Raw genomic sequence first — 24,510 nt, 5'->3', positions numbered from 1 at the left:
AGTTTCCATGCAGCTATATAAAGGGTCATAACCCTTGCATTTTCGGCAATCTCTCTCTTGTGAAGGCATGACCGAAAATCTCCTCTCTTATTAAAAGTATTATAGTTTCTAGGGTTTGGGTGTGAGCCATTAGAGACATCATACTTTTGGTGCTAAGATTTCTAAAGTTCTACAAGGGAATCAAGGGTATTGTTTGCTATAACAATATCAAAGGTATGTAACCTAATTTGTAATTCTCGATTATAGAATAAGGTTCTTATAGTTTCATAGTATGTTGCTATTAATGTGTAAGGACATAGATCTTTAGGTTGCATTTACCCTTAAGTATTTTAAGTGAATTTTCTACATAGACTTGTAACCTACGAATTCCATCAGTAACAACAAAATATCAAACCAAAGCACGATCCTATAAGGAAGGTGTCTAGGGTCCCAAGCTACTCCACTATTCTAATACTAAGTCTTCATACCCTAATATTTGAGGTTGTGTCCTTGGAGAAATCCACATCCTTCCACACTAACCTTACATTATCTTCTCACTTATTTGTAAGATCCTCTCCTTCTCGCACCACCTACCATTTCTGTCTCCACCCGACTGACCGAATCCATCAATATCATCTTTTCAATATACTCATACGAACACTATTATATCAGTTCCTCTTAAACATCTCTTATTACCACACTTAGGATTCCATCCAAGAATGTTCCATCACAACATTTTCATTTTCGCAACTTCCTTTATTCTTATACTCATTCATCAACCAACATTCGAATACATACAACATGGCTAACCTAATTGACCCCCTATAAAATTTTCCATTTAATTTCTACTAATGAATCATACAATAACAATATAATTTAATGGTGTACCCCATCATCCAATCTTGGACATCCCTAAGATTGTAAAGATACTCATGCTCATATGAACACAATCTATATTATCTTGGTTCCTCTTAAACATCTCTTACTATCACACTTAGAATCCATCCAAGAATATTCCATTACAACATTCTCATTTCTGCAACTTCCTTTTTCCTCTTATATGCATTCATCAACCAACATTTGAATACATACATCATGGCTAACCTAATTGACACCCTAGAAAATCATACATTTTTATATGTGGTCTAGATCTTCGACATCCCTAAGATTATCAAGACATATTCAAACCATTACTAGATAAATGTTGAAAAATCGAGTAAGAATGGCAACTATATCCCAAGTAATAACTGCAGCTGACACCACTTTGTGTCTCATTACAACTATAAGAGGTATAACAATGTTTCCATTAATCTGGTGTTGTTGAAATAAATGGTAGTGGAGGTTTGTCATTCACTCACATGATTTATGGGTTAAAGTTATTCGTTTTGTTCATGGTAGGAAATGTAGTTTTGGTCTTGAAGATGGGTTAAGTTGCAATGTACTTGGTCTAGAATAGTGATTTTGATATATCAAATGCATGAAAGAGTCATTTATAGCGTGTTTGGGAGTTCATTTGAAACTTCTTATTGACTATTTGGAAAAGCCAAGTATTCTTGGTTTTTTGAAAAAGTCATTTTTATGCCTAAAAGTTAGTCTTTACCAAACACATTTTTAACTTATTGGCTTTTTGAAAAAAGCCAATAAGTCATTTAAAAAAAAAACTCCCTTAGTTACACTCTTTTTATTGAAAAATGTTGGTAACGACTCCAATACCATCCTTTTGACGGATGTTTAGCTTGGAGAGAGCCCTCTTCGTGATAGATTTCCAAGACTTTATTTGTTGAAAATTGATAGAACTAGAATAATTATTGACCAGATCATAAGTTTTATATGGTGTTGGTATTGGTGTCGATAGATTAGGGTGGAGTGAAGAGGTCTGATTTTTGTATTTAACCCAATTATCACACTCATTTGGCTTTTCATTTGAACCGTATAAATGATCTTTGAGTCTTGATTCTTCGGGTGTTTTCACAATATATTCTACCTTTAGCAAGATTAAGGTTACTCTTGATGTGAAAAGTTATGTGACTACGTGGAATATATTTACTCAAAAGAAAGTTAATATTTTGACTTAGAGAACGTATTGGGATAGGGTGTAGACTCGAAGAATCTAACAAGGGTATTGATTTATAATCTATATTATGCCATATGTGTCAGAATTGGGTGGAGCTTATTGATCACGTTATGATCCAATGTGAAGCGTTGAACGTGATTTGGTTTCAGATAGGTCGTTGGTGAGATTTCCACCTTCCAATGTTTTCTACGGTTAGAGAATAATTTCCATGGGTGGATATGGTGAAGATGACGACTTTACAAAGATTGTGTTTGGAATCGGTTGTTATGACTAGTTTATGGGTGATGTGGAACTTCATAAATTCTTTGGTGTTTGAATATGAAAAGTCTGATGAATGATTCTTTGTTTGATAAAATAGTTTATGATTGTTATTTTTTTCTTTTTTTGCTAGTGCAGAGAAACTCAAAGTTGAAAGTCAATTGTCTTTCTTGATCATAATATAATGTTGGCTATTACTTCTCTACGAGTGTTTCGTTTTGTTTCTTCCATCTTGCTCCTTAATATCATTAGAACCCTACACTTTGTCTTCATGACTTTGCTCACCTCAACCACCACTTGAATATCAGAATACATTATTATGCTCTACACAAGGGATGCAACAAACTATTTTCCTACCATTACAATATTCATCTCCACAATCATCTAAAATCATTAGAACCCTACACTTTGTCTTCATGACTTTGCTCACCTCGACCACCATAAAAACTTGAAGATCGGAATACATTATTGTGCTCTACTCAAGGGATACAACAAACTATTTTCTTATCATTGACTCAGATCCAGTTTAACCTAAGGCCCCGTTTGATACGCATCTTTCCAGGTCCAAACAGATCTTTCTGGTTGAATGGATCGGAAAGACTGTTTGATTTGCACAAAAAAAAGGTCTTTCCCGGTAAGATATGTTTTTCCCAGAAAGCTCCAAAATCATATCTTTCTGGCTGAATGGACTGGAAAGACAATTATGCACCAAACCCGGCCTCTTTCTTTCTTTCTTGGATTATTAATTTTTTTTAAATAACTTTTTTTTTAAATTATTTTTTATTGAATTATTACTTTTTTTTCATCATTCAGCACAGTCAATCAGATATACAATCAAACAGCATGGTTTCTTTCCCAGTCAGAAAACTTTCCCAGACAGCACTTTCCCAGACAGAAACTATCAAACGGGACCTAAATGTCATCTTTTCAACATTTACTAAAGCCTACTTCGGATCGCGTTGCACCTTCCAGTACCATATAAATACAAAACAATTGTACCATGGATCTCGAATCACCAAATTTCTATTCATGCATAATCGGTTACCTTCATTTAAAATAATCGTCATTTCCAATACCCATAAAATTACTCACGTCATTTGATACCGTAAGCAAATTCATTCTTATTCCTATTTCCCTCATATCTACTCGTATTAGATTCACATTGACGCCATCACAAGTTCACAACAATATGGAAACAAGAAAAAAACAATATCGGTAGTAGTATAAGAGTAGTATATATATAAAATAATAAAATTAAAGAGTAAAGTGATGTTGTACACCATGCATCATGACTGTTATAAAGGTATACGCATTAAATACGATTGCAAAAAATAGGGTAGAAATCAGATAAAGCATGATCAAAGCACGTAGCATTCATTCCATTTCATTCCTCCACCTAATTCGAAGTACCATTAACATTTTTCACTCACGTGCACTAGCACGTGCCTTGCCTTAACGGCATCACTAACTTCAACACACTTTAACAACTTGTCCGTTACTATTAACGGTAACGGAGTTTACCTAAATATTTATATATTTATATATTTATAATAAACAAATAATTAACTTCCTAAATTCGTACAAAAATTTCCTCAGATATCCGAAACCCGGTTCTAGAGAGAAACGAGCGGATCCGACCCGAATATATCTCCAAAATCATTAAAGTAATCATCAGCGGGCCAAGCACCAAACCCGACATCAATGGCGGAATCGATGAACATGTTCACAGGATCGGAGTCTTGAAACGGAGTACCAGACAGGCTTGTAGGGTCGAACATGCCGGGTATGATGTCCGGGAAATCGAACAGATCGGAGGTGGAAAGAGGAGCGTCAAAAGCATGGAAACCGGAGAACTTCTCCAACGCCGATGCATCATCATCTTTGGTGGTATCTGAAGCTTCGTTTCCAGCGTCGTTATGAGTTGATTCGGTGGTTGAGTCGTCTGTGGAAGGGGAGGCGAAGCGTAGAACAGATTTCGGAGATGCCGCTTTGTTATTGTGAGAGTCGTCGCCGGAGTTGTAATCAGAAGTCACCGAAGAGGGCTTCTTCTCCGGTAACTGGAGAGTTGCAGGTGGTGGCACAGTGAAGTTAGTAAGCGCGTCGGGTCCACGTAGTTGGATAGCAGCGTGGTCGTAGACCATGGCAGCTTCTTCTGCAGTATCATATGTACCCAGCCACAGCCGTATACGTCGCATCGGATCTCTGATTTCAGCCGCCCATTTCCCCCACGGTCGTTGTCTTACGCCGCGAAACCTTTTACCTGTATTAACTTTTAACCTCTTCTCCGCCGTGGAGTTAACTTTTCCGACGACTTTCTTCCTCCGACTAGACGCCGTTCTACTCACGCTTTTGTTTCCATTCCCGTTTCTCAAATCTTCTCGCGAACGAGTCTCGATTGTAACTTCATTAACAAACTTCCTCACTCTGCGCCGGCCATCACACTCACCCCCTTCGTCTCCGGAAGAATCAGTTGCATAGGCATCAGTCACTGATATCCTAACAACTCTAGGACCGGTGGAGATGGCATTCGTTTCCCGATTGGTGGATTTTTCTCCGACTGATGTGAGCAACGACTTAGTAACCATTGTAGTGCGGGTTTTGTGCTCAGTGAGCTTGACACAATCGAACTTTTCTGGTTTACCCATTTACTCTGCTTTCAGTGAATTAATCAGTAATCAGATTCGCATTGGGTGCAAGAGGAAGATAGATAAATAGGAACAGAGCGTGCAAAAAGAGGAGATTCCTTTATCGATTGAAGAATAAAGATGTTTCTATGTAGAGAGAGAAAGCGTTAAGAGTACTCGTGCGACGGAGGCCATGGAAAAATAGAGACAGGGGCTCAATGTAGAGGGGTAACCTTTTTACCGGTAAAAGGAAAAGGGAGAGGAATCGAGGAATAAATCGATGTTGCAGAGGTCAGTGAGTGTGTACGGAGGTGATGGTATGAGAGAGTGTATCTATGACTTTGCTATTTCCGGTGAGACAAAAGGGTAAAGGGAAAGTACGGAGTAGGGAGGCGGAAGGTGGAGCTAGGAGGAGCTCCGGTGTCTGAACTTTCCGGCGTGCTATTGAGGTTTAGAAGGAGAGAGAAAGAAAGTGGCGTGAGGAGTGAAGAGTGAAGACGGAAAGCCTGCACCCAACTTGCTATTTTATAGGGTCCTATCACCAAGAATTTTTATATTGATTTTTTTTTTACACCAAAATAAGAAAATATACTAATTTGAAATTCAAATAACATTTTTTTCCAACCATTTCTTTTTTAGAAAGATTACGTTTAAATTTACTTTCGTATATAACTTTTTTTTCATATTAATAAAATATCAAAATATCCATTTCAAAAATCGAGCAACATCATTTTAGTAAAGTTCCAATAAGATAACATGCGATCTTTTACTTTTATTACTATGCGAGAATTGAGAACAATAAATAAATTCATCAAAAAAAAAATCATGTGTGTGTGAAACGGTGCGTGTATATCTGTGTAAATTATTTTTTAAATATGGTAATTCATTTTCAAAATCTAATTGTTATTGGAGTATATTTTAAGATACAATTTGTCTAATCAGTTTATTACTTTTTATTAAAAAGTTGAATAATATTAATGATTAATGATTACATGTTATGATGTTAAGTACGATGGAAGTAGAATCCTTGGGAATGGGATTTGATGGGAATCGAATCATGTATGTCGTAACAGAAAAACCGTTAAACGGATTCCGGTAACGTTTTCCGGCAGAGGTAGAGGAGAGGGAAGGAAGAGGAATCCGTGACACGTGATGTGTGTTTATATTAATGATATTTTGGAAGGGGTTGGTGATGAGTCAGCAGATATTGTGTAATGCGAGCACCTCACGTGACACAAGCAGAGTAGAGGACTCCGTTAATTCTCCCATGCTGCCACGTCACTTGTTTTTTTTCACTCCCCCACCGCTACTTCTTTTCTTTTTATAATCACATCCGTATCTCATGGCTTGATTAATTAAATTAACAACATATTTTTACATATGTTTGAGGTGGTAAATGCTTTATTTTTACAATGGAGTTCTAGGATTTTAACGATTGAGGTATGGAATTTTATATTGAATGTCTAAAAGTTCAAACTTTGATTATATAAAAATATTATTAATGTTCGATAATTTATCTTTTTACATGGCATATTTTGAAACAGGTTTACGTAAACAATTCAAATAGTACAATTTGCATTCTTTTATTGTTATATAAAGAGGAAAGGAGGAACATTTATGCGTATGCCATAGGCAGTGTATACATTAAATTACTAATTTATTGTAAAGGTACATAAATCTATCTATAAGTGATGAGCATAATCAATGGCAACTTGATAACTTTACCAAATTTGATCAAACTTATTTATTACTAAAACATAAAACGTTTTATTTTTAACAATAATCTTTTATCATATATAGAATGTGTTTGGTATGATGAAAGCTTTTAGGCGGCGTTTGGTTCACAGAACGTTTTAGAAGGATTAGAATCTGTTGAGGAATTGGAATCTGTATTGAATTGAAATCTAATTCAATATTATGTTTTAGGCGGCGTTTGGTTCACATAACGTTTTAGAAGGATTAGAATCTGTTGAGGAATTGGAATCTGTATTGAATTGGAATCTAATTCAATATTATGTTTGGTTAGTAGTAAATGGAATTTGAATCCAATTTTATATTTTGTTTGGTTGGCGGAAAATGGAATTGGAATAGTGTAAAATGACAGAACTACCATTCTTGATTTTTGCTTATTTTTACTTTGTTTTATAATTATATGTAAAAATATATTATATAAATTATAAAAAATAGTAAACGGTGGTGGTGGCAGTGGCGATGGTGGCAGAAGTGACGGTGGTGGTGACGGTGGCAGTGTGTGGTGGTGATGAAGGTGGAGGTGGTGGTAGTAACGACATCACTAGTGTTGATGGTAGAGGCAATGGTGGTTGTGGCGGTGGGTGATAGTGGCGGCGGTGGTGGTGGTGGATGTCGGTGGTGGAGGTGGTGGTGGTGGTGGTGGTGGTGGGCGCAGGTGGCGACGACGTTAGTGGTGGTGGTGGTGGCAATAGAGGTGATGGTGGTGATTATAGAGTTAGTAGTAACAACGGTATTTATAGGTGGTGGTGTAGGTGGTAATGAAGGTTATGGGTAGTGGTGGTAGTGGTGGTGGTGGTGACGGTGGTGATGGTAGTGGTGTCGGTGATGGCGATGGTGGTAATGGAAGCGGTGGTAGTGGTGGGTGGTGGTGGCGAAGGTGGTGGCAGTGGCGACGACATTAATGGTGATGAGTAGTGGTGGTAGTGGTGGTAGGTGGTAGTGGAGGTGGTGGGTGTGGTGGCGAAGGTTGCGGTCGAGGTGGTCGCGAGTAGTGACAGAGGTTTTTCATATTTAATGTTAAAAATGAAAAGGGTAATATGGTAATCTTCAACATTCCCACTTGAAGAAATTTGAATTTCCTCATCTTTTAGATGTAATTTATTTTCCCCATTGTATAACATCCGGATTTTCAGATATGTTATTTTGAATTAATTATTTTGAGGATCATTGGTCTACTCGACGAGTTGGCGCTATAACTCATCGAGTAGAAGCGGGGTGGCCACGTGAGTTTAATGAACTACTCGACGAGTCCAAGAGTAGACTCGCCGAGTATGCGCTGTAAGTGGAAACCCTAAATCCCCGGGTTTGGGGCCTATTTAAAGGCACTTATAGCCTCATTTGCGGCCACATCTCTCTGAGAAGAAACCCTAAACGCCCATTGAGCTTGTGAGAGAGTCTTGAGATTTTGAGTGCATTTTGGTGTGATTTTGCAAAGGGAAGAGAAGGGTTCCAGCAAGGAGGACTAGAGGAGGGTGCCATTCTGAGATCTTGGAGCAAGGAGCTTCACTTTGAGGTAACAAATCGACCCTCTCTTTCTGTATGGTGTAGATTTCATGAATCTAGGGTTTCTTAACCCTTGTCTTCAAAGGATTTTGGGGTATTTGAAGTCCCTTTGTGGAATAAGCATTAGATATGGACCTTAAGAGGTCCAGAGAGTCCCAAACATCCAGCTTTATGCATTTCCAATGGAGTTTTGAACCTAGGTTGCCATTTTAGGAGCTATTTCACCATAAGAAGCCCTAGGAGTGGTATCTATGTGCAGACCGGAGGATCTTATGTGTTATGTGTATGTTTGAGTTTATTTGAATTGTGTTATATGTATGTTATGTGTTATATAGACCGGACCGGAGGGTCCAACTATTTAGACCGGACCGGAGGGTCCAACGAGCTAGACCGGACTGGAGGGACCAACGAGCTACGTGACTGGAGGGTCCCGCTGAGACACATTGACCAGAGGGTCATACCGAGTTATAGCCTCGAGTGGCTTATGTGTTGTATGTGGTATATTGGGGAACTCACTAAGCATTTATGCTTACCGTGTTATGTGATATGTGTTTCAGGTACCAGCGAGGATCACGGGAAGGCGCCGGCATGATTTGTACACACTGGCAGAGGATTTTGTTTTGAGATTATGGGATATGTTTCATTATGATGACATTGGATCATGAGATTCTGGGAATATTATATATGTTTTTATTATGTTGAAAAATGAAAATTTGTTTTAAATTTTACGTTGTTACAAGTTGGTATCAGAGCCTTGGTTTGAGAGATTCGGATGCACCTTCGGGCGTATCTGAACTCAAACTGAGGATTTGAGAGAAATTTTCATAAAAGAAACAATTTTTCTAAAAGAGTAAAAGATTTTTGAGAAAAGCAGAGCGGAGCAGTGTGTACAATCAGCCAGCGCCCCAACGGTGATTTCCCAAAATACCCTTACATTATGTGTTATGAGATATTATGTGATATGTTTGTTGGATTAGTATCTAAGTCCATAACTATTTTGGTATGTACTTGACCCGATTATGAGCATGGTCCTTTTGGGTTGCCTTCACCATAGCAATATGTAGGATGAATTAAGGAGAGAAAGGTTTAATTATGATTTATTAATATATTATGAGAATAATATATTAAAGGAGAAATCATATTGTTTAATTAATATTAGTCAAGAATTAATAAAGAATTAATTATGTGGCTAAAAGAGATTAATTAAACTTAGGGGACTGGAATTGTAATTATAGGATAATTGCAATTGGGCTATGGATCACCTTGGAATAATAGGTTGGACGAATTCTATGGGGAAGCCCATTAGAAATCGTCCAAGGCATGTTCCAGAAGGGGTCCATGGGCTGCTTAGGGCTTAAGCAGTCAAATTAGGGTTTCCTTGTTGGATAACCCTAATAGCCTAAGTATATAAGGAACCCTTGGGCACCAAAAACGTGGCTAACACTTGGATTAGGGTTTCCAGCCGTTTTTGGTGCCTCATCTCTCTTCTCTCCTTCATCCAATTGCTTAGTGGTGTTTGTGACTCCATTAGAGGTGCAACACTTGAGGCACTAAGCTTTCTGAAGCCAAGGATTGATTGTTATTGCTATATAACAATCAAAGGTAAGATCTAAACCCTTATTTCAGTTATAGTTTATTAGATCTAGGGTTTATGGCTTTGGATTATCAATTGCATGTTCATTAGACAAACTAGATCCAAAGCTATTAGGGTTTTCATGTACACCATAGGATTGATGTATTGCTCGAAACCCATCAGTGGTATCAGAGCCTATGGCTGTTTGTTAGTGAATTTGATGCTTATTTGATCGAATTTTGGCTGAAAATCGAATTTTTTGAGGTTTTTCGACTTGACTCGCCGAGTCAACTGGGTGACTCGCCGAGTCAACTGGGTGACTCGCCGAGTCCATAGTGATCTCGACGAGTCCAAGCCTGACTCGACGAGTCAGAGGGTCAGATGGAGGATTTTTCGGGTTTCTTGCCTATTTTTGTGTGGGATAATTACCAAAACGTTTTTTATTGATAGAAATCGGATTTTTATGATATTGAGTGATTATCTTCGCCAAAATAAAAGATAATTTCATATTAATTGAATAATTACTTCCTTATATGATTAAATTTAATTATTTGAATTATTTGGTGTATTATCTTGCAAGAAATTAGACTAGGTCAAAACTATATAATTGCCTTATTTGAATTGTTGATCTAGAATGTTCTTGACAAAGTTTGAATAGTTTCAAATTACTCCCTTTAAGTTTTATAGTTTAAATTTGAACTTAAAAGTTTTGTTTTAGAAATTTAAATAGTTAAACCCTAATGTTTTGAAATGTTTCAAAACTTGCCCTCAAGTTTTGGAATTTAAAAGTTGATTAAAAGTTTAATTTTGAAATGTTAAATTCTAAAAACCCTCGTTTTTTTGAAAAAGTTCAAATAACACCCTTATGGTTTTGTTAATTAATTAAAGTGTATAATTAAAAGAGAGTTAATAAATCCATAAAGTTTTGGTTTACATTTAATTAAATTAAAAGTATAATTTATTAAATTAGACCACCTAGTATTTTAAAAGTATAAAATACACCCTTATACTATATGTAACATTAAAAGTCTAATATTATATATATATATATATATATATATATATATATATATATATATATATGTATGAGTAAACAGTCAGTCTTACCGTTAGTAGGTCTCATTCACGAAGCTGGTCTATAAGGGGTGTTTAAGGAAATTGCATATAAAATGGCGATTGAATGGGTATCCACTCTTACCCACCGCACCCTTGACTAGTGGGGGGTCGTTAGCCGAACGGGTAGGATAGGACGAAACCTTCCATTATAAGTATAATGAAGTACAAAGTAACTACATGCTTTTACAAATTCCCAAATTCTAGTTACTTTAGGCAAAATGTGAAATTGTATGCTAATCCATGGAATTACACTTCGTACCCTTGTCAAACGTTAGTGGAGCGTGTGTGGTTAACCGACACACTAATTTGGGATTGACATTGGTGGCGAAGGGTGGCTCGGTGTTTATCGTAGATCAATGGAGCGTGTGTGGCTAACCGGCACATTGATTAGGTGATAGTAGCATTGGGTGCACCACGTGATTCGCACGGTTATTCACACCTTGTTTGTGATCCTCGGCATCCCAGTCGCAAACCTGAAGGGCATAATCGAGATTAAACATGCCATTGAAAAGTTCAATGAATCTCAAAAAGATCTAGGAGTTTCAATTCATTTAAAACTTAAACCTTTTTTTGTTTTTCATGGTGGAAATTGGTAAATCGTCATTTACCTACCTTCAAATATTCTGCAACTAGATTACGGCATCCCTCTTCTAGGTTGTAGAGTATTGTGTTGGATCCTAGCCTTGATGTTTCATTTGGGTGTTACATCAAGGACTCTTATCAACTAACTTGAATTTTCTCCCGTTTTGTAGATGTCTAAAACTTACAATGGTCTTCCCAAATCCCTTGGAACACGCTTTCCAAATGAAGATGGCGTTCCACGATACGATCAAGGAAATGAGAATCATGCTTCACTTCCTCCACCTCCTCCAATTATTCTTCCTAACCCACAAGTTCAAAGGCTTGAAAAGTTCAAGCTCACTCAAGCCCTATTGGCAAGTAAACACGAAGATGGGAAACCTGTGTGTGCACACGTCTTGGAGATAAAGTCACACATTGACAGGTTAAGGATATTGGGTGTCGAGACTTCAGGTGAGTTGGCTGTTGACTGGGTTCTTCAGTCGCTTCCTGAATCATATAGTGAGTTCGTTAGAAAGTACTATATGATGGACCATGACGTGACCCTCATTGATTTGACCTATTTGCTTATAGCTGCTGAATCAGCAATGATTTGGTGTGCTGATCAAGCAAATTTGTCTTGTGAATCAAACTCCCAAACTTCAATGGACATTGAAAATGGTAACATTGGAAATCCAGAAAAGGTAAATTCTGAGATAGTTCCTTGTGTCATTCCAAAAGAGTCCATTTGCTTCTATTGCCAAGAGAAGGGGCATTGGAGACGAAGCTGCCCTGTTTACCTGAGAGATCTAAGAGATGGGAGAGTCAAGACGTATGGCTCTACTTCAGGTAAAAATCCATTAACTAACTCTATAAGTTCCTATTCTTTGATTCTTAATATGTGATGTGATAAGATTACATTTTGAAGTTTTGCAGGATCGAAGAAAAGAGAGGAAGCTTAAAGAAGAAGCATGCTGAATCTGATCATGAAGAAATGGATTTCGATTGCATGGATTTGAATATCAGATTTTTGAGCTGCTACTCTAGAGTTAGGATAGATTGATAAGAAATATGTAATAGCATAGTTTTTCAGTTGAATTGCATTGTAAGGACAAATTTTTTCCGCAATAATATAAATTTTGATTTTGTCTTATTTATTTATCCTTGCAGTGGCATGTATGAAAAATTGATGTTTGAATATTTCTACTATTAGCAATAATGGGTTTGATTCTTAATTATGTTATTTGTGGAAATGTCGAGAATTTGCCAAATAAAGGAAGATTCTCATCGCCCAAGTTTCAATTGGACAGAAGCTTGGAATCATACAACTTGGTTGCGTGATGAATGAGAAACTTCATATTTGGAAATTAGACTAATTCTTTGGCAAAGTGTCAAGAGAAGGACCAGGAGATCGAGTACACTAGGTTGTGCGTTGATCAAGTCCACCACAAGAGTAATAAAGATATTCGTCATGATTTACTAAACTTTAGTAAATATGGTTATACTTATAAGATTAAGTATAATTCTGAGTTAATTGAAAGAGTTTCAATCAATAGCAGAACGAATAAGAAGAATCAAGTAGGCAGAAAGATAAAAGTTTCTCTATTCTAAGAAGAAGGGAGAGTACCTTTTATTGTGTTTTATGATAAGTCTTAATGATTAAGAACTATTTCTCAATTGGTCCTCTAAATGAGTCTTAGTGCATTTGTATGTCTAAGAAGAGGAATCGAGAATTATGGAAATAGTTAAATCAAGAAGTCAATCATACTTCGTTCCAAAATCAAGTCTTAGAGTCATACTCTAAGATTGTGACTTGAGTGACAAGTCTTAAGAAGGTTTATGACACTCATCAAATGTGGAATTTGGAAAAGTTTTCATATTCTTGCACATTTGAAATTGGTAAGTTGTGATGTCTTGGATAAGTCAAAGACCAACTAAGACCAATTGTGTGAAGTGTTAAGCTTGATAAGAAGCTACACTAACTCTTGAATATTTGTTTGTCAAGAAATGTTTCTTGACAAGAGAACCTTATATGTCAAGGAGTCAGTGGGAGTCTTAATGGTCTTGAAAAGTTTCAAGAATAAATCAAGAATAAACCTAATTGATCATCACTAGCACACGACTTGAGGTTTGTAACCTATCGTGGATGACATAATTTTGTTTTCTGCGCCATTCCAGTTAAGTTAATTATGCATCTGAGTTCTATGAGTTCTCATTTGTATGCATAAAGGCAAGCACCTTGATTAATGGAAGGTACATTGATATGTAAGGGTGAGTTGCTAAACTACTTGGAAGACATGGTGGGCACTCGTGTTACCATGAGGCAAGAAATCAAGATTGAGAAAGTTCAGTCCATATGTTTTTGGATTTGTCGCAAACCTTCGTTTTGGAAAATTCACATGGATAGGAACACATACACCATAAAATCTAAGTGACATAAGGTTTCCCTCCTTCATGAAAATGATTGTGAGGAAATGATTTCACTAAGAGAAATTTTAAGAAGATAGCAATTGTGAAAATTGTATTCTCAAATTCGATTATGATTACGGCATCCCTCTTCATAGTTCGAATTGTGAGATTTGGCAATTAGTCTGAACATTTGGGACTTAGTAACATAAGTTCTAAATTTGTCTAGACACACATATGAGCTTTCTAAGGCAAAGGTGTATGAGTTTAAGAAGCTTAGATAAAGGCTTATCAAAGCATCAAGTATTAGAAATATGAACTTAAGGAATTCAATAAGCATTGTTCTGTGGAAGTTCAGCTATCTTCTGAATACATGTCAAAGCTAGTGGGAGCATAAGTGTTATGCTGGTAAGAAAATAATCATCATGATAGTGGGAGCATGATTATTATGGTAAGTATTGCAAGTTAGCGATATTAATTATAGAAAACAAGAGTTATACTTTACAAAGTCGCAAGGGTTGAAATATTGTTTTGCTATAATTAAGGGAGAGAATATTATACTTCGTTTCAATATCTAAAGCTTAGATTGAGAAATTTTAATAAATTTAGTCAAAGGATACATAGTGTGTTCACAAATTTCGATTATGATTACAGCATCCCTCTTCATAGTTCGAATTGTGAGAACGTGACACATAAAATATTATGGCAGAAGATTGATAAAGTATCATATCTTTATGTAAGACATTATGCATCGTGTCCCATACGCTTAGGGTATAGGATCGATTGCAAATGCTATAATATTTGACCATTCTAAAATTTTCCAAATGCCTAGGGCATTAAGAGGGAAAAGGGACTAGAACTGGATTTGACTAAAATAATTAAACAACTATCAAAGGACGATCTAAGGTTCGCCAAGGATTTGTTGCTTGTGAGTAGTTGGAAGTATAGTATTGGATGGACCATATCGACATTATTATGAATAGATAAGATTCTATTTAGAATGAGTTGTCATATGGCAAATATGGAAATGTTTCCATATTGGGAGTCGGAAATTGAGAATTTATGTCTAGATTAGAAAACTTTATGCAAAGGATGTTCAAAGGAATGTAATTTGAGTGAGAGACATCGCATCTATAGAATTGTTTGTAACAATTTCTGATAAAATACCTTGTAATTTCATTAGCCGGGTCTTGGTGACTTTTGTGCTATGACATTACGAAAGAATCATTGCATAAAATGTTAGAATCTGACATATTCTAAAAGTGGCAAGAATTTGGTATTCTTATACTAATAATAAGGATTGGGGATTGTGAAATGAGTTTCATTGGAAAAGTTTTTCAATTGATCTATTTCACAAAGTATGGACCATAGGAAACCAAAGTGTGCATGCTTGGAGCATGGGACAATTGTGGGTATAATTCGAGTAATAAGTTGGCTTTCTGAAACAGTAAGCAATGAATAATGAGTAATCAATATGGTGTTTAAATAAGAGTGTTTTTATTTACGCTCAAAAGTTTTGGGGCCATATAGGATTAATATTATTATTGCGTTTCACTTTGCATGTTTTGACTTCTAGAATAATTGGGTTATTCGAACCTCCACAGTCGGTCATACGTTGGAAGTAGGTATGAAGTAAGACTGTCATGAATTTGTCTGTGGATTGTCTAAAGTGTTTAGACATAGTACAAGTTTGCTGCAGAGTTCATGAGTGCTTTAATATGATTAAAGTATTGGATTAAACCCACGCTCACTTGAATCACTTCATGGATTTATCACGGGTGATTAGTGAGACGATAACATTGTATATTCTTGAAACCGAGACGTGTGAGTTGTTATTTGCTGGTCGGTTGCACATTGATGATAAGTAAACACACCAGTAACTTGGTGTTATAAAACTTATTGTTGTGTGTGATTCAATTAGTAGGTGCAAGCAAGCATTTGAGTCGAAGTTTATCCATTCCTTTTACCCAAAGTGGGATAAAAGCGATATCTGTGGGCCCCTCGATGGTTTAGTGATGACACCCTAAGCGCTTGGCCAAGCCGGGACTAAGTTGATGTGTTCAATTGTAGTCTGTTGTCAGTCGTCATAAATCAGATGTCGGGAAACAATACATAGACAAAGAGAATGATTTAAATCCATGTCTCGTGTCTATACGATATCTTGAGAGTGGAGGAATATATGATCCCTTATCTAAAGGACACGCGTATCTGATAAGATCAGAATTGACAGCGGCTTTTGAAAGCTACGATTGCTGATCAGGTTCTGAAGTTATACAAAATAGTTATTAGACTTATCCAAGTGGGAGACTATTGGATTAGTGTCTAAGTCCATAACTATTTTGGTATGTACTTGACCCGATTATGAGCATGGTCCTTTTGGGTTGCCTTCACCATAGCAATATGTAGGATGAATTAAGGAGAGAAAGGTTTAATTATGATTTATTAATATATTATGAGAATAATATATTAAAGGAGAAATCATATTGTTTAATTAATATTAGTCAAGAATTAATAAAGAATTAATTATGTGGCTAAAAGAGATTAATTAAACTTAGGGGACTGGAATTGTAATTATAGGATAATTGCAATTGGGCTATGGATCACCTTGGAATAATAGGTTGGACGAATTCTATGGGGAAGCCCATTAGAAATCGTCCAAGGCATGTTCCAGAAGGGGTCCATGGGCTGCTTAGGGCTTAATCAATCAAATTAGGGTTTCCTTGTTGGATAACCCTAATAGCCTAAGTATATAAGGAACCCTTGGGCACCAAAAACGTGGCTAACACTTGGATTAGGGTTTCCAGCCGTTTTTGGTGCCTCATCTCTCTTCTCTCCTTCATCCAATTGCTTAGTGGTGTTTGTGACTCCATTAGAGGTGCAACACTTGAGGCACTAAGCTTTCTGAAGCCAAGGATTGATTGTTATTGCTATATAACAATCAAAGGTAAGATCTAAACCCTTATTTCAGTTATAGTTTATTAGATCTAGGGTTTATGGCTTTGGATTATCAATTGCATGTTCATTAGACAAACTAGATCCAAAGCTATTAGGGTTTGCATGTACACCATAGGATTGATGTATTGCTCGAAACCCATCAATGTTATGCCTGCTAGAGTAGGCTAGGTATTCATGGTTAGGACTAGAGTGGGCCTGATTTATGATGCCTTAGCCTAGGAGTTTCTGCTGCTATGAGATACTTCGAGAGTGAGTAGGTAGCAGCGAGGAGCTTATGAGTGGTCTACCGGGAGTAGCCTGAGTTTAGTGAGATATAGAGTACTTGTGATCTGGGATCCTAGGAGGAGGACTTGGGGTGAATATCGATGCGTTGTGGAAGGTAGTATAAGGGCCCGTACTACTGGAAACACCGGATTGGTGAGCAGTCCAAGTAAGAATCCTTAGGGGACTAAAGAACAAGTAGGGTTGAGTATCGAGTGCGAGTATACTCGAGCGAGTCTCTGACTTCTTTTGTGTTGTATTTCAGAGACATCATGGTTGGGACGCGCCACCACCCAGGAGGCAGTGGTACCAGTGGTACCAGTGGTACCAGTGATGAGGAGATCCGTAGGTTGATTCACGAGGAGGTGGCCGCAGCCATACGTGCGGAGATTCCTGAGATGTTTGGGTCTATCAAGAATACTTTGATTGAGACGTTTGACGAGCTGTATGCTTCTCTTACCGAGGCTGCTGTTGCTGCAGCCACCGCAGCCGTCGCCGCTGCCAGGCCACAGGGGGGTGACTCGTTGCTGTACCGAGAGTTCAGCAACACGAAGCCACCAGAGTTTGATGGGACTCAGGATCCGATAGCAGCGATGAGGTGGATCTCTGACATTGAGGGATGCTTCTACACCTGTTCTTGTCCGGAGCATCTGAGGGTACGGTTCGCGCTGAACCAGCTTCGCTTGGGAGCGAAGGACTGGTGGAAGTTTGTTACGGCAGACTTCACTCCTACAGAGATTACAGCGGTGACATGGGAGAGGTTCACCACCATGTTCCGAGATGAGTATGTTCCCCCGGTGGAGAGGGAACGGTTGGCACAGGAGTTCTTGTCCCTCAAGCAGGGAACTGAGTCGGTGACAGTGATTACGAGGATGTTTCATGAGAGGGCGTTGTTTTGCATTGAGCACGTATCGACCGAGCAGGCACGTATGAGCCGATATCTGAGCATACTGAGGAGAGACATTCGCGAGTTCGTGGCGAACTCGACGTACCGGACATTTTCCGAGCTCCAGGAAAATGCTCGAAAGAGGGAGATCGAGTTGGAGACTCAGGCCAGGGAGGAGGCCGAGTCTCAGAGGAGGGACAGGCGACCGGCGCAGTCACAGCCGGCAGCCAAGCGGGCGAAGCCCGCTGATTCAAGATCTGGAGGTCCGAAGGGCCGCACTTGTGGGAAGTGCGGCAAGAGCCATGAGGGAGTGTGCAGAGCAGGGGTGTGTTACAAGTGTGGGAAGGAGGGACATTTCGCGAGGGATTGCCCGAAGGGATTTTCGGTTTGCTTTCTATGCAACCAGACAGGCTATCGGAAGGCCGAGTGCCCGCAGCTACTGCAGGGATCAGCTCAGGGATCTGCACCTGCTGCTAGAACTACCGAGGTCCGGCCAGCGAAGGCCGAGGCACCGAAAGCTCGCGGGAGAGCCTTCCAGTTGACAGCGGAGGAGGTCCGCGCAGCGCCCGATGTCGTGGCCGGTATGTATTCTTTTACTTACTTCTTTTTTAGTGTGAGATTTTGTGCTTATATTGTGGTATGCATAGGTACTTTTCTTGTGAGTTCTGTACCTGCGTTGGTATTATTTCACTCGGGTGCGAGTCGATCTTTCGTGTCATTAGCATTTAGTCAGCACATCAGTGTTCAGCGAGAGGCGTTGAGTCGACCTCTACGAGTTTCTACAGCCGACGAGCGAGCGGTGTATGCTACTGATGTGATTCGAGGATGTGTACTCGAGATCTTCAGGGTTGAGTTCCCGATTGACCTAGTACCGATTGCGATGGGTGATGTCTGTGTCATCGTGGGCATGGACTGGTTGAGCCGATTCGGAGCTGTTAGCGACTGCGAGCGTCAGATGGTGACGATACGAGACCCTAGTGGGGGAGTGCTGATAGTGTATGGCGAGGGTACCTGAATTGGGTCAGCATTTTGTTCGGCTGCCAGAGAGAGACAGAGCCTATTGCAGGGCTGTAGAGGGTTTGTAGCCTATGTGATGGATACGCGAGCGGCCACAGGGAGGCCGAGTACAGTTGATGATGTTCCGATAGTACGTGAGTTCCCGGATGTTTTTCCCGAGGAGTTGTCGGGTGTGCCTCCCGAGAGGCAGGTGGAGTTCCGCATCGATTAGGTTCCGGGGGCAGCGCCTATCGCCAAGGCGCCTTATCGCCTTGCACCGCCAGAGATGCAGGAGTTATCCTCGCAGCTTCAGGAGCTGCTGGGGAAGGGGTTTATTCGACCGAGTAGCTCGCTGTGGGGAGCGCCGATCCTTTTTGTCAAGAAAAAGGATGGTTCACACCGGATGTGCATTGATTACCGGGAGTTGAACAAATTAACGGTTAAGAACCGTTATCCATTACCGAGGATCGACGATCTGTTCGATCAGTTGCAGGGTGCGTCTTGGTTTTCCAAGATAGACTTGAGGTCTGGATATCACCAGATGAGGGTGCGTGATGAGGATATCCAGAAGACAACATTTAGGACTCGTTATGGGCATTACGAGTTCGTGGTGATGCCTTTTGGGCTCACCAATGCACCCGCGGCGTTCATGGACCTCATGAACCGAGTATACAGGCCGATGTTGGATCGATCGGTGATTGTGTTCATCGACGACATTTTAGTGTATTCCAGGACCAGAGAGCAGCATGAGGAGCACCTGAGGGAGATCCTCGGAGTATTGAGATCGGAGAGGCTTTATGCCAAATTCTCCAAGTGTGATTTCTGGTTACGTGAGGTCCAGTTCTTGGGACATCTCGTTAATCAGAATGGGATATTGGTCGATCCGGCCAAGATTGAGGCGGTCATGAGTTGGGAGGTGCCGAGATCCCCCACCGAGATCAGGAGTTTTCTGGGGTTGGCCGGCTACTATCGGAGATTTATTCGGGATTTCTCCAAGATTGTCGTTCCCCTCACCAGATTGACCCGGAAGGGCGCTGTTTTTGCTTGGGGTCCAGAGCAACAGACCTCGTTTGAGACTCTTCGCCAGAGGTTATGCGAAGCCCCGGTGTTAGCTCTTCCGGAGGGAGTGGAGGATTTCGTGGTGTATTGTGATGCGTCTATATCGGGGTTGGGTGCGGTGCTTATGCAGAGAGGGCACGTGATAGCATACGCATCGAGGCAGCTGAAGCCTCATGAGACGAGGTATCCCACCCACGATTTGGAGTTGGGGGCGGTGGTGTTCGCTCTCTAGATATGGCACCGTTATTTGTATGGGGTTCGGTGTACCATATACACGGGCCACAAGAGTTTGAAGTATCTGATGGATCAGCCCAACCTGAACATACGTCAGAGGAGATGGTTGGATGTGGTAAAGGATTATGATTGTGAAATCCTGTACCACCCGGGCAAGGCTAATGTAGTAGCCGATGCTCTGAGCCGTAGGGCGGAGAGTGCCCCGATTCGAGACATATGTATGAGGATGACGGTGATGACTCCGGTGTTGGATACTATTCGTGAGGCCCAGGCAGAGGCTGTGAGACCGGAGAACCGCAAACGGGAGCGGGTGATTGGACAGGTGTCTGAGTTTGTGACGGATAACAGAGGGCTCATGACCTTTCGTGGTCGGATTTGGGTGCCGTATACGGGCGAGGCACGTAGCACCTTGATGGAGGAGGCGCATAGATCGAGATTCTCGATCCATCTCGGGGCCACGAAGATGTATTTGGACCTGAAGAGAGATTATTGGTGGCCCTGTATGAAGAGGGATGTTGCATGGGTAGTAGAGAGGTGCTTGACCTGTCGCCGGGTTAAGGCCGAGCACCAGCGTCCGCATGGCAAGTTGCAGCCGTTACAGGTTCCCCAGTGGCAGTGGGAACATATTTCTGTGGATTTTATCACCAAATTGCCTTGGAAAGGAGTGATCCGATTCAGGAACAGGGGCAAGCTGGGGCCCCGATACATTGGTCCTTTCAGGGGGATCGCGAGGGTGGGTAAGGTAGCATATCGTCTGGCGCTACCCGCGGAGTTGAGTCAGATCCATGATACCTTCCATGTATCCCACGGCAGTAGTGCCTCTAGAGGATATTCAGGTAGACGCGAGCCTGCATTTCATTGAGAGGCCGATCGCGATCTTGGATCGGAAGGTCAAGGTTCTGAGGAACAAGGAGGTGCCCCTGGTTCAGGTCCAGTGGCAACATCGGAGAGGGTCCGAGCTGACTTGGGAACCGGAGTCGGAGATGCGGGAGCAGCATCCAGAGTTGTTTGCAGAGCGAGACTTCGAGGGCGAAGTCTGATTCTAGTGGGGGAGAATTGTAACATTCGGATTTTCAGGTATGTTATTTTGAATTAATTATTTTGAGGATCATTGATCTACTCGACGAGTTGGCGCTATAACTCGTCGAGTAGAAGCGGGATGGCCACGTGAGTTTAATGAACTACTCGACGAGTCCAACAGTAGACTCGCCGAGTAGGCGCTGTAAGTGGAAACCCTAGATCCCCGGGTTTGGGACCTATTTAAAGGCACTTATAGCCTCATTTGCGGCCACATCTCTCTGAGAAGAAACCCCAAACGCCCCTTGAGCTTGTGAGAGAGTCTTGAGATTTTGAGTGCATTTTGGTGTGATTTTACAAAAGGAAAAGAAGGGTTCCAGCAAGGAGGACTAGAGGAGGGTGCCATTCTGAGATCTTGGAGCAAGGAGCTTCACTTTGAGGTAACAAATCGACCCTCTCTTTCTGTATGGTGTAGATTTCATGAATCTAGGGTTTCTTAACCCTTGTCTTCAAAGGATTTTGGAGTATTTGAAGTCCCTTTGTGGAATAAGCATTAGATCTGGACCTTAAGAGGTCCAGAGAGTCCCAAACATCCAGCTTTATGCATTTCCAATGGAGTTTTGAACCTAGGTTGCCATTTTAGGAGCTATTTCACCATAAGAAGTCCTAGGAGTATTGCATGAGCGTAAAGGTTGGACCTTTACGTAATTATTGGGCACTAGAAGGTCATATCTATAGGTTAGAGAAGCAGATCTGACCTCAGAATGTCATTTGAGTAATCTCATGGACGAAACTCGCCGAGTCCATGAGCGGACTCGACGAGTCGGATCGTGTTGCACCACGATTCGTGATCAGTGGTAACCATTGAGTGAAAGGTTGACTCGACGAGTCGAGTGAGGCCTTAGAGGATTCGGAGGACATGCATGGACTCGCCGAGTCACCCGAGTGCACTCGGCGAGTCTGGTCAAAGTTGGACCGTTGACTGGGGTTGACTTTTAGGGTTTAGTCAACATTTGGGCATTGGACCATTGGAGGGGTAAAATGGTCTTTTCCCATTCTGAGAGAATATAGGGAGGGATTATTCTAGCCTTTGAGAGCCGTATTAATTAGAGATAATTACTTTATGTGATTAGGCGGAGGCTAGAGCAGATATTCGAGTTCGAGACTTTCCGAGATTTCCTGAGGTGAGTCTTCTCACTATACATTACCATGAGTGGTATCTATGTGCAGACCGGAGGGTCTTATGTGTTATGTGTATGTTTGAGTTTATGTGAATTGTGTTATATGTATGCTATGTGTTATATAGACCGGACCGGAGGGTCCAACAATTTAGACTGGACCGGAGGGTCCAACGAGCTAGACCGGACTGGAGAGTCCAACGAGCTACGGGACTGGAGGGTCCCGCTGAGACACATTGACCAGAGGGTCATACCGAGTTATAGCCTCGAGTGGCTTATGTGTTGTATGTGGTATATTGGGGAACTCACTAAGCATTTATGCTTACCGTGTTATGTGATATGTGTTTCAGGTACCAGCGAGGATCGCGGGAAGGCGCCGACATGATTTGTACACACTGGCAGAGGATTTTGTTTTGAGATTATGGGATATGTTTTATTATGATGACATTGGATCATGAGATTCTGGGAATATTATATATGTTTTTATTATGTTGAAAAATGAAAAATTGTTTTAAATTTTACGTTGTTACAGATTGTATGTATTGTTAGATTATATTTTGAATAATATGTAATGTGTGAATGTGGGAACCAGAGTGTATTTGATCAAGATATTGAATGATGAAGATTACCAGTGGCATGATTGTAAATATAGAAGAAAATAATAAAGACTTTTGTTAGTGAAATGGTTTTAGAGGGTAACATAAATATTTTGTTTAAAATGAAAAAAAGATTTGATGGATATATAAGGCTACACCACCTTGTTACCTGGTAAATGATTATAATCAGGAAAATATGAGATATAAATTATCACAAAAGAATACATCAATATAAATTGTGGGTAAATGTAAATAATTCTTAAAAGGGTTATTGACATAACAGCGCATGAAAGTTTTACGTTTGGTTTTAAATGACCATTTAACTTTCTTTTGTACCTGTTAAACCATTAAACTCGAAAATTACCTGTCTAAAACACCATTTTGCTTAAAACTATCAGGTTTCTAGGTTACATTTGCTGATGTGTACATTGACTTCTTATAGTTAAAGGTTTCCATAGCCACGTGGATGCCCACATGGACTTTGACATTGAAGAACCATCGTCTATCTCACCACCACCTTCCGCTTCCTCCCACTACCACCGCCGCCATCCATTCAATGCAAAATAAAGATGAAAGGGCATGTACTTTTCAAGGTTTGGCCATGGATGCCATCGATCATGTTGTAGGTAACCCCACCCTTCCCTAACACATCATACTTGTCAATTTAATCTGATTAAATCGATTTTCTGCACGGAAGCATAATCAATTTACATCAATTTAGTAGTAAAGATGTGATTTATAACCAAATTGATTTGGCGAGAGCAATCACTGTGTCGATATCGTTCAACCAGTTCAGATACTTCTTCATCCGATAATGGACTCCCAAGAACAACATTTCTCTCTTCTTCTACCTTGGCGATGTTGATAGTCTGCTGCAACGGAGCCACCATGCCAGTCCATGCCCGTTCAAGTCGACCCGGTCCAAAATGAGAGAATTTTGGGGTTTCTCGATACCCAATGGGTTCGACGGAAGGGTTGGTCTCGGAATACGAGTACCTTAAATCAAAGGGTAAAATTGGTTTTATAGAAAATTCGTTCCGGGGTTTATTGTTCGATGCATTTCCTTTTAGCTTCTTGTTGTTTTGATTTTGGGGGTTTATAGTTTTGAGGATTGGGAAAAAATGTGGGTCGTCTTCAAAATGAAATTTTGTTAGATGATAGAATATAAAGAGGATTGGTGGTCTGTTTTGGTTGTGGAGGTCATGTCGCCGCCGGGAAAAAAGCTTTAGCATTTGTAGGTGAGAGGAAGAAGAGTTTTGTTCGGCTATCAGGGTTTAAGGTTTAGTGGTGAATTTACCGGCATCGTGTTACCAATTTACCTTTTTTTCTCAAATGTATTTAAGTAACTAATATATTGAATTTAGAAACTTATTGATCATTTATATAATGATTTTGCACTGGATGGATGGTGGCAGTGGTAGTGGGAGGAAACAGAAGGTGGTGGTGGTGGTGATATTGATGATGGTTCTTCAATGTCAAACTCTA

The 24,510-nt window shown here is 40.1% G+C and overlaps 1 protein-coding gene across 1 annotated transcript; it reads right to left on the bottom strand.

Annotated features, from left to right (window-relative positions):
• Positions 1–3,666: 3,666 nt before the first annotated feature.
• Positions 3,667–5,436, bottom strand: LOC145120765 (ethylene-responsive transcription factor CRF1-like). The gene has a single exon (XM_079056562.1). The coding sequence runs from the start codon at positions 4,954–4,956 to the stop codon at positions 3,925–3,927; it is 1,032 nt and encodes a 343-aa protein (XP_078912688.1). The 5' UTR covers positions 4,957–5,436; the 3' UTR covers positions 3,667–3,924.
• Between the last annotated feature and the right edge of the window lie 19,074 nt (positions 5,437–24,510).

The sequence above is a fragment of the Lactuca virosa genome, chromosome 6 (assembly GCF_052849685.1).
Source record: "Lactuca virosa cultivar CGN04683 chromosome 6, Lactuca_virosa_CGN04683_v6, whole genome shotgun sequence".
Taxonomy (NCBI): Eukaryota; Viridiplantae; Streptophyta; class Magnoliopsida; order Asterales; family Asteraceae; genus Lactuca; species Lactuca virosa.
Note: the sequence above shows the minus strand (reverse complement) of the source record. Positions and strands in the feature narration are given on the sequence as shown.

Coding starts and splice junctions, on each gene's coding strand:
- LOC145120765 (XM_079056562.1), bottom strand. CDS start 4,956: ATGGGTAAACCAGAAAAGTTCGATTGTGTCAAGCTCACTGAGCACAAA.